The 10,994-nt window shown below is 35.4% G+C and overlaps 2 protein-coding genes across 2 annotated transcripts; both read right to left on the bottom strand.

The window, feature by feature from the left end:
* Positions 1-4,495: 4,495 nt before the first annotated feature.
* LOC145591723 (uncharacterized) lies at positions 4,496-5,155 on the bottom strand. The gene is made up of 2 exons (XM_081648228.1): positions 4,835-5,155; positions 4,496-4,747 (listed from the first exon to the last, which is right to left on the bottom strand). The coding sequence occupies exons 1-2, from the start codon at positions 5,153-5,155 to the stop codon at positions 4,496-4,498; spliced, it is 573 nt and encodes a 190-aa protein (XP_081504354.1).
* A 69-nt stretch (positions 5,156-5,224) lies between these two features.
* LOC145591722 (uncharacterized) lies at positions 5,225-6,916 on the bottom strand. The gene has a single exon (XM_081648227.1). The coding sequence runs from the start codon at positions 6,914-6,916 to the stop codon at positions 5,225-5,227; it is 1,692 nt and encodes a 563-aa protein (XP_081504353.1).
* Positions 6,917-10,994: the final 4,078 nt, after the last annotated feature.

Here is a 10,994-nt window from a genome sequence, read left to right as displayed (position 1 = left end):
ATTTGGAATTCCAATTGATAAGTAACAATAACATTTTCGGTTAAAGCATAGGCAATATTAACAATGAAATCACATAAACAGCTTGTATTCTGACAAAAAATGCCTTTTTCCTACTTATAGTATCTAGTGTTCTATAATAAATGCTATCATGTTTATAAATGTGTAGATTGGTATTTAGCTACCATAATATTTGGTTCTCAATTTGACTATAAATTTCAAACAAGGAAATTGAAAAGTAAATAGAGTTTTCATACCTGACAGCAAACAGAGTCAAAGAATGTGACAGCAACGTTGGTGTTGGAGAATTGATTATACTACTGAGTTCCTTCTTCTTGCCTCTTTCCTTTTTTTTTTTATAAAAAAGGAAAAGTTGCTTTAGATTAGATTATTACTCTAGCTTATGATGTTAATATGAGCTCAATTGTAGCAATGAATTTATAGGGGCTGGAATCTAGAGGAAGCTTAGCAAAGATAAGTGTATTCAAAGTTACTGTGTGTGTAAATAGTGGTCTTCTTTATTTTTTTGCTTAAAATCAGCATTCCATACTCCTAGAGTGACTAATATGATACTCTATGGATGAGTAGTATGTACTTTAACTGAATATTTTACCATGTACTTCTGTGTATTTTGTTTAGGCTATTTACATCAAAAAATTATATCTTAGAGTAAGTTACATTTAATCTATATTATTAATGTGTTGTGTTTTAAAATACACAACTCGCTATGAGCATACGTTAATTAGTAAATCTCGATTTATAATTCTAGTTGCCCTTAATTTAAAATTTACCATGATTAAATGTATAAAATTTATGCTAATCATTTACACGTATTTCATGTTATTACTTTATCGTAAAAAAATAGGAAGCTTAGCAAAGATAACTGTATTGAAAGTTACTATGTGTGTAAATAGTGGTCTGCTATATTTTTTTGCTTAAAATCAACATTCCATACTCCTAGAGTGACTAATATGATACTCTATGGATGAGTAGTATGTACTTTAATTGAATATTTTACTATGTACTTCTATATATTTTCTTTAGGCTATTTACATCAAAAAAATTATATTTTAGAGTAAGTTACATTTAATCTATATTGTTTGTGTGTTGTGTTTTAAAATACACAACTCGCTATGAGCATACGTTAATTAGTAAATCTCGATTTATAATCCTAGTTGCCCCTAATTTAAAATTTACCATGATTAAATGTATAAAATTTATGCTAATCATTTACATGCATTTCATGTTATTACTTTATCGTAAAAAATGATATCACTTTATCGGACTATACAAACACTATCAAAAATTTTAAACTATGCTTGTACATGACCACAAACCTGATAAGGTCATTTTTATTAAATTTTATTGCAATTAATCAAATTGTATTTTTATTTTTTCAAGGGTACCTTAAAAGTTCATAGTCAAGTGGTTTCCCTTAATCTCCTCTCATTCACTTATATTGTCTTTTAAGAAAATCTTATAGATGTTTGTCAGTAGATTGCACTTCAGTGAAATTTATTCTTCCTTTTCTTTCCATTTTTCTTTTTTCTATTTCTTTGAAAACCATGTAGCCTTATGTGAGCATGCCACTTAGAAACTTTGTCACCACATTATTAGGTGAGACATGTAGCATGGTTAGAACAAACCAACATTATCACAGCTATACTAAAATAAGAGCTATGCACTTATAATAGGAAAGTCTTAAAACAAACTCATATGTGTGTACATTTATCTAATACAAGCAGCTACTATTAATTTTTTCAGCAGGCTATTTGCTGTTACATAAGAACAAAAGATCATGTTGTTTTGCCATTCTAGAATCGTAAATTGGTTGCTGTGCCACTGTAGATTAGATAAATACTCCGATCCAGCTTGATCAATTTCAGAATCATCAACTCCTTGCTGTAACGCAGAAATTTAGATATACACTCTAGCTTGAGAAATACATTACTACAAAGCTGTAAATGAATCTAAGAAATTTGGCCAAAAGAGAAAAATAGTGTATTTCCCCCCCCCCCTTAACTCTGAAACTATTATAGCATACCCTCTTTTTAGCATGATTATATGATAGCATATTGTAGGAAAATCTTTTTTAAAAAAGAAAAAAAGAAAAAGAAAAAAAAAAACCCAGGCTACAAATGGCATGGTATTGTATCAGACAGGGCTTAGGATGGGAATGATTAGACTTATAACAGATTGAATGTTGGCAAAGGGAATAAATACCAGTAGTATGGTAAAATATAAGGAGTCAGTGTCTGATTTCCTGATTATATAGCTGATTAAGTGCAAGCAATCTAAGTATGTTACTATAATGGGAGCAGAAAGTGCAAAACAGGATATGTCAGAAAAATTCCCCTGAATTCTTTATATGAATCATTCATTTATATTTGGAAATTATATCTCAATTGAATCTGAAGTTTTATAAAGTGGCGAATAACGCCAAAACATAAAAACCAGGCAGCCTTGAATGATTGTCCTATTATATCAGTAAAGATTATGCTATTTATTGTTGTATCTACATACTATATAGTATATAATGAAGGGCATAAATACTGTAATTAGGACACAATAGAAGATATATTATTCATTACCTGCTGTAGGGAATATTTCAAGCACTATGATCCCAAACTTGAACCCCACTGTGATCATACACTAAAGTACGGTGGCGTTCCAAAGGGAAAGAAAAAAGAGCAAAAGAGTCGCCAACAAGTTTTAGGAACTTGTAAACCCAAAAGACAATCCAAAAGGACCATCAACTCCATAAGGTCTTGAACCAAACAGGGTCCGGGGATGAGGGTACGAATCCAATCTACAAAAGAAAGGACCCGCCCTATAAAATAGGCCTCTACTTTGTTCTGCTCGTATTCATGCGCGCTTTTCGAATAACATACAAACATTATATTAAACCTACCCTGTTTATCTATGTTGGTTGAATATTAATGCACAAATAAGACTATTATTGGCGATCACTTGAGTTAAAATCACATTAGCCTAAACCAAATTAATAAATTATCTTATTAAGCGTGATTTCAAGTACAAATTCCCTTTAACAACCATAAAAGGTGTGATCAAGCAATGACAATATAATATATATCAAGCAACATAATAATAAACAATAACAATGATAATAGCATGATAAGGCATAATAAAGCTTGAACATAATAGCAAGATCCTAGGCATGATACTAACAAGATTAATAACAAACCATAGCATGTCACTAAGCAATAAAGATCAAAGCTTTAAACCTAACATGGTACTAACATGATATTAGAAAGAGTAAAGGCACCCTAAACATGATACTAGAAAGCATTAAAAACATCCTAACATGATACTAGGAATTAATCAACATGCTTTCTACATTGAAAGAGAGTAATAAAATTACATACTTTGAAGCCTCGTACCTCTTTCTAATAACAAAATACACAAGTTAGTAAACTTCAATGAAAATAATAAAGAACAATTAAAGAATTAAATTGAAATCAAATTAAATAAAGTTTTGACTAGTTTTGGACCAAACCCTCAGAAATTATCAAACCTTGCACGTCTAGGGTGAAGGCAACTTCGAACTTGGCTAAGAGACTCTAAGTCTTGTGAATGCGGAATATTGTGTGTAAAAAGCTAGTTTAGAAAGAGAGGGAGAAAGAAAGAATATATTGCTCAAGAGAGAATAGAGAGAATTGAGGAAGAATTGATGATAATTGATACAGAGAATTGATGATGAGAGTTGATTCTGAAAACAGGGATTCGGACCCTTTTTATAATGAAAATAGTCCGGAAAAACATAGAATCCGATAAGGAATAAAACTACACGCTGTCGCCAGGAATCGACTCTGTCGCGACGCGTCAATGTCTGTCGCGCGGCGACAGACTTGTCGTTTGGCGACAACCTGTATTAGCGCGTTTTCTTCACGCGTAATCCGATCTTTAATCAACTTGATCTACGGAATCCGTACAGAAGATAAAATACGTATTTTTAAGATAATAAAATAATATTTTACTCCAAATAAAAGTCTATTTTAAAATAATTAATTATTAAATCTAATAATATTAGAATTAAAAAGAATCTTCTAGAAACTTCCAGGAAATTATAATTAATCCTAATAATTTTAGGAATAATAATTAACATTGGGCCCTCCTCTAGATCATTGGGCCGTATTTAAATAATTAACCGGGTCCAGTTTAGTATATTGGCCATAACTTCCTCAATATTCATCGGAATCGGGCTTACAATATATCGTTGGAAAGGTCTTTTCGAGCCCCATCCAACTACACTATTATTAGACCTTAATTATGGACCAAACTAAACTAGTTTGGCTATTTTCAAATAAACAGAGTTATTTTCAAAAACAGAGAGAAGAGAATTTTAATTAAAACTAAACCGCAACACTTGACTTTCAACCACTTTCACCTTATTCGATTATGGTTCGACGTGAAAGGCATTCATCACTGGGTTTGGTTTTGGGGAGACACAAATGGGTGTCTACACCTGCTGATGTGGCTATACAATGCCAGCCATTCTGAGAATGTCATAAGATATGACATTTTTGACCTGACCAGAATGTTGCTGATCATAATGTGGTTCAATGACTACACTAACATTAGCTGCCTGTTGAGCCCGCGAAAGTGCAACATACAGTTGTCCATGTGAAAAGCATGATCGGGGGAGATAAATTGCAACCTTACTAAGTGTTTGTCCTTGTGCTTTGTTAATTGTCATTGCAAAACTAAGTTTCAAGGGAAACTGTTTTCGCTGAAATTGAAAAGGATATTATGAAGATGCAGAAGGTCTTAAGTTTATTCTCGGTATTAACACATGCTCTCCTTTGTTATGCCCAACATCAATCACACACTCAATGAGATTAGGAAAGAAGCGCTTGCATAATAATCGTGTTCCATTGCACAGGCCTGATGATGGCAAAATGTTTCGCAGCAAAATCACTGGACTATTTATCTTTAGCACAAGTTCGTGGGGACTCATACCTCCAGGACAAAGCTTATTTATAAATTCAACAGGATAGATAGAACAATTGTCATCAATCACTGAATCATAGCTTCTATATGTGACTGCTTCACTTGGAAATTTATCAATCAACACTGCATTTATAGCATCTGAAGCTCTTGTCGTAAAAATATCTTCATTGAATGGAGGCATATCCATTTCTGGAAAAGCAGCTGAAGTCGGTTGCACATTCTGTGGTACAGCAGCATCACAAGGCTGGATAATTTTTTATGGCAACTCAACAAATTCATTTTCACTTTCTTGCAGCTGACCATTTCCAAGAGCCAATAAAAAAGAAGCATATGTTGGATCATGCCTAGCTCGGATATTTTCTGTTAGCTTGAATTTCATTAGCTTTGGCCACAAATTAGAACAAACTAAGCTGGCTGCAACTGCTTCCCGTTGGGTTTTTTGTGGCACAACAGGTAAAACCTGCCTGAAATCTCCCCCAAATACAACAATTTTGCCACCAAACAGCAATTCTGGGTTGCATATATCCCTTAGCAACACATCAAGAGACTCAACATTCTCTTTTTTTGCCATCGAGGCTTCATCCCAAATGATAAGCGTTGTTTCTCTGAGTAATGCAGCAAGGCTTCCCTGCTTAGGCACATTGCATGCAAGAGATTCATTGGTATCCAGGGGGATTTTAAAGCGCGAATGTGCAGTCCTTCCTGAAGGAATGTTGGCTGCAGCTATACCCGAGGTTGCTGTTGGTAGGACAATCTTATTCATGAGTCTTATTTCTGCATACAGAACATTATATAAAAAGGTTTTTCCAGTTCCACCAGGTCCATCAATAAAGAATGCTCCAGGCTTTTGTTTTATAACATAATCCATGATGACATCAAATGCTTCTAATTGAGCCTGGTTCAATTTATCTTTACATTCTAAACACTGCTGCGGTATTGGAGCATTTAGTGCATCCTCAATATCTTTTGTCCTGCGTATCTCATCATCATCTGGTTCTAGTAACTGGTCTAATCCAAATACAGCAAGAGAACTACCCATTGACTCTATAAACCATTCAAGCGATTTTACAGTAAGATGTTTTACTTTAGCTGGATTAGAGGCATGCTTGTGTCTAAAATCTTCAGACAAGAAACTATAGTATTTCATCCATAAAGAAAGAGGGTCGCTAGGCTGACAAAAGATGAGTATAGTAGCAAAAAGCTTGCGAATTGCATGAGGCATCTGAATGGCACAACCTTCCTGTAAACATCGATCAACTGAATCATCTTCCTCCAACAGTCCTAGTTTCAATGCAGCTTGTTGAAATGTGCTACATAAATGGCCATTTACTGTTCGCAGTGCTTCAAATGATGTAGGACCCTTAACATTGTGCAGCAACAACCTCAAAAAATATCTCTCACCTTCAGATGGCCCAACAAATGCCAATCTTCCAACGCAAATCTTTTTGTTCTGTCTTTTCTTCCAGCGCTTAGCTGATGCATCCCATACATAATGTTCACAGAACTCATTATACAACCAAGTTGCTCCAGAACCTAGCTTAATATTCATCTGGAAAAATTCTGTTAGGCAAGTTCTTGAACGCCTATCATCTGACACCACTGATGTTAACCGCTCATGAGCCCTGACACTGACAGTCTGTGAGTTAGGTAGATGTATAGGAAGAGGCAAAACCGGAGGATGCATCTCATACAGATCAAAACCAAATAACCGCCAAGCAGCTTCACAAGGAGAAACCCATCTACCAGACTGATACTGCTGTATTTCATCATGAAGAGGTATGTCATCTCCGGACTGCACAACATTAAAGGATATCTTATCATGCCCCTTATAAACATACTTATATAGGTACTTAACTGCTGATATTGTAGAGCAGACCTCAACATTTAAATGGCAATCAAAGTAGGATAATAAATAGGGATTATATGGAATCACCCATCTATCATCCATAGGAGTTTTTCTAACAGTGACAATCTGTCCTGAATTCTGTCTTCAATACATTGGAAACCCATCTGAGTTATTTCTCGTTTCATCAGAGAATTTCTTAGGATAACCATACTTGCAATGACCCGGGCTCTCTTTGTGTTTCATACAAGGACACTCTGGATTGAGGTGACCACAAGGACCGTGCATCATATGCTTGAGCACAGTTTTCCTAAGATAACTATTGCTAACAGGAGGTATCTCAGCACACACAAACTTGTAAAAGTCAGCAGGGCATTTGATCTTATAGTCTGACTTTAAAATAATGAGAAAATGGGCATGAGGTAAGCCCCTTTTTTAAAACTCAATAACATGGATCAGTGCAACTACTTCTCCAAACACCATTTTTTTCTTAATCAAGTGTTTCAAAGCAAGCACTTTTGCTCTAAAGACTCTTGCAACAATATCCGGTCTATCTTGTGCATCTTCTCCTACAGCAAGCTGTTGCCTAATCTCATACCAATTAGCATTACATGTCATTGTCACAAATAAATCTGGCTTCCCAAATCTCTGAACTAATGACATAGCGTTTAGATATCTCTTTTTTAGATCCCGAGGACCACCAATAAATGTTAGAGGTAATATCACTCTACGACCAACATTTGCTGCACAATTTTCCCCAGATTTAATAGTATCAAGTATTCCTTGATAAAGATCAGCTCTTATGGTTTGCTGATTTTTACGAAAAAAAATCCAAACGTGTATTTTCTACCTTAACATACATATCGACAATATACTGTTGGAAGCACCTCCCTGCTCTAAGTAGCATATTATTGGGACGACACTAAAGCTTGTACGCATAATATTCCCTAGCTGAAATCTGCCTATCAGATTTTGATGAGCCTCCATTGGCACCTATACACAAAATAGCAATAAACAAGACAAGGAATATATAATCTCAATATATACCTTCCATTGTTGCATTTCATGTAACGACCTTTCATTGACTTAAGGTGATTCATCTCTTACCTAACATATAGTATTCCTATAAAAGGCAAACATCTAGCATTCTTATAAAAGGCATCAGTTGTAGAAGGCACTTACGTCTAGCCTCCTCTTCCAACAAATCCTCAGTGGAATGCACAATGCATGAAGAGACATGATCTGGCTGAGTTTGCAGCTGTTGTGCTCCACCCTTAGACATTTTTTTAAGACCCTGAGTCCAACCACAGTCACCATACGGAAAAAGCAGTGGATATTGCAATGGATCGTAGCATCCATAATAATGCATAATCCTATGTGATGAATTTTTTTCCCCTGTAACCAGAATGTGAAGACTTTCTGACTCACTCGAAGAAGTGTTCTCTGGCCAGATGACAGCAACTTCATCAGTGGAAGAAGCATTGTAGACGCGCTAATCTGGTACTGTTGTCTTATTCAGCATAATCTCTGTAGATTCAGTAATTGAAATGTCTTTTAATGATCAAAAAAATCTAGCATAGGGATTTAACTCGGTGACTTTCATAAGAACAGCCAAGACATCTTCCCTTAGTTCTGGAAAACAACGCAGACATTTTTCAGCTTCCACCTGACCATCATAGAAATAAAGCTGCATATATTTTGGCCCTTCATCCCCAGGAATTAAACCTGAAAGGTTATGATAAATTTGGCCATGCAACTTAAACACATAGATTCCCTTTTTTTTCCTGGCATCCGTTTTTCCACCCAATGATATGAAAGCAAACGTGTTGTTATACAACCGTATATATCTTCTGAAATGCTTTGCATCTTCATCCATAGAGGTGAAAAGCCTCACCAACTCAGGAGGGTACTCATTTGTTGCAATCTTAACCTCACCATCACAGCAGCAGAAATGTAGTGTCTCAAAGGCAAACTTAAGTGCCCCACACTTGCAACACTGAGTAGGCTGGGGAAGCTGGTAGGCCTCTACAGGAAGTTTCTGGCCAATCACAGCATCAGGGACCTCTGTTTACCATACCATATTTAGAAATAATCATATATGTACTCATGAATTTGAAAGGCAAATATTTAGGCAAGACTGTAAAACTGATATTAACTGCAATTACTTGTGATAGGATGCCTGGTATGCGGTATCTTTGCACGCTTAGAAGCAGGTTGTGTGTGAATCCTAGAAAAAGTAATTCATATGATTAGAATCATTTCTTTACTTGTGAATAACTTACATCACTCACTTTACACAACTCATAATTCAGATGAAGCTATCTATGATACTGCATACCTTGTTTACATAGTCCTAAATAAATATAGAACCTATAGAGAGTTATTCAATTTCAAGACTAAAGGATATGGACCAGTTAATGATGATAACAAAACGTAGTGATTCCCATTGCTACCTAAACAGCCGCAAACATTTAAATGCAGGACCAAAAAACTGCTCATCTTAATTCCATATCCATGATATACCTTTCTATTTCACTCTGAGTTTCGGTCTGTAAATTCCTTAGACGTTTAGTGTTGTACCCACCCAAAGATGATGGTTCTCGTAAAAATCGATCAACAATACCATTTTTTCAAACAGAGGTTATAAAGCACATTACAATATCATTGCAGTAAATTAAAGACATATTACAGCACTTACTCATATCTGACTTAATATGCTGGTTTCATCTACTCAAAACCATAATTGTTTAGTGCAACTACTTTTAAGAAATCCCATGAAATAAATGACTGCAACAAAACAACCTCTTTACTTACTAAACAAATCAATAATAAAGCAATCAACACTAACTTAAGAAATCTTGTAAATACATTGTAAAATAACATGACATATATTTTATAAAGGCAAATCGATTACCGAATCCATACGAAGATAGAACTAACTATATTATATAATTCAATATATAGTTAAACTTAGATGCATAATCCATACAAGCGAGGCAATTATCAAAGTCATTACATTACATAACTGACTATATACGTAAACCTAAATTGATAGTTGTTACTCCCAACAAAGAGTGAGTCATATCAAATACCATAGTCTACTAAAGTAATATAACCTAATAACCAAGGAAAATAAGCCAAACAACACACATGCACCACCATTATTTCCAGCCCTACACTCAAACCATCTAATCCTTAACAAACTTTACACGCTTGAAACAACCATCAAAATCCTCTGGCACTGGAAACACTGAGCGCATCTCACAATCAGCACCAGCAACAGGAGATGTCTCTACATAAATGTGGCGCAGAAGACGCTTCTTAGGAGGCAGAACTGGTGGAATAGATACAGGCACCTGAAACTCTTGTCTAAGAGGAGTAAGATAATCTTGCTCGACAAGGACTGTAGAGGGTTCAAGCTGTTCTTTAATTCCAAGCACACGCTCCTTCACACTTATATAGCCCTCCCTTTCCAAGGTACACAAGACAGCATCAAACCTAGTCGTTTTTACCTTATAATTAGCATCAACTATGACAAGATTAAAGACATCAGTGAGGTAGTCAACAACCTTTCTAGCAAGGCTCTGCTTAGCTTCAGCCACTGTTGAGCCATGATCACTAAACAAGCATCGAAATCCTATGCCATCTCGATGAGGCATAATAGTGAACCATGAAGTGTACTGCTTGGAAGAATGCTCAATAGTCTCAATCGGAGTACACCTTATATCAACAACTCTAAAGATAGCTCTTAGAATAACAACAAAGTCAACAACTATCTTCTTATGTTTGCTTCCAAGATCAATAGGAACATCTTCATACATATTGATTTTGGGCTCTTCCCTCTCAAATACGCTCAAGCTCCTCTTTCTTAAACCAAAACAACTGACCACAACGCTCATACATTTGCTTCCTTAAATAAGTCACATCCTCAACAACTATGTCATATTTCTTCATAAGATCATAGACAGCCTTTCTAGCAGCCACCTCATAAGACTCTTCTATACTATTAGTATACCCACCAATATAAACAGAAGCGATGGGACCACGGTCTGTCTTAATAACCACACAAGCAATGCTTCCAGGTTCATCAACAAATTGGTAATCTGGATCAGGGAAGCTCAAATAACTGGTAATCTGCTTCAGGAGAGGACAGAAAGGCATCACTACTTGTGTGGGTGGTAAA

The sequence above is a fragment of the Chenopodium album genome, chromosome 18, assembly GCF_948465745.1.
Source record: "Chenopodium album chromosome 18, dcCheAlbu1.1, whole genome shotgun sequence".
In the NCBI taxonomy this organism is placed as follows: Eukaryota; Viridiplantae; Streptophyta; class Magnoliopsida; order Caryophyllales; family Amaranthaceae; genus Chenopodium; species Chenopodium album.
Note: the sequence above shows the minus strand (reverse complement) of the source record. Positions and strands in the feature narration are given on the sequence as shown.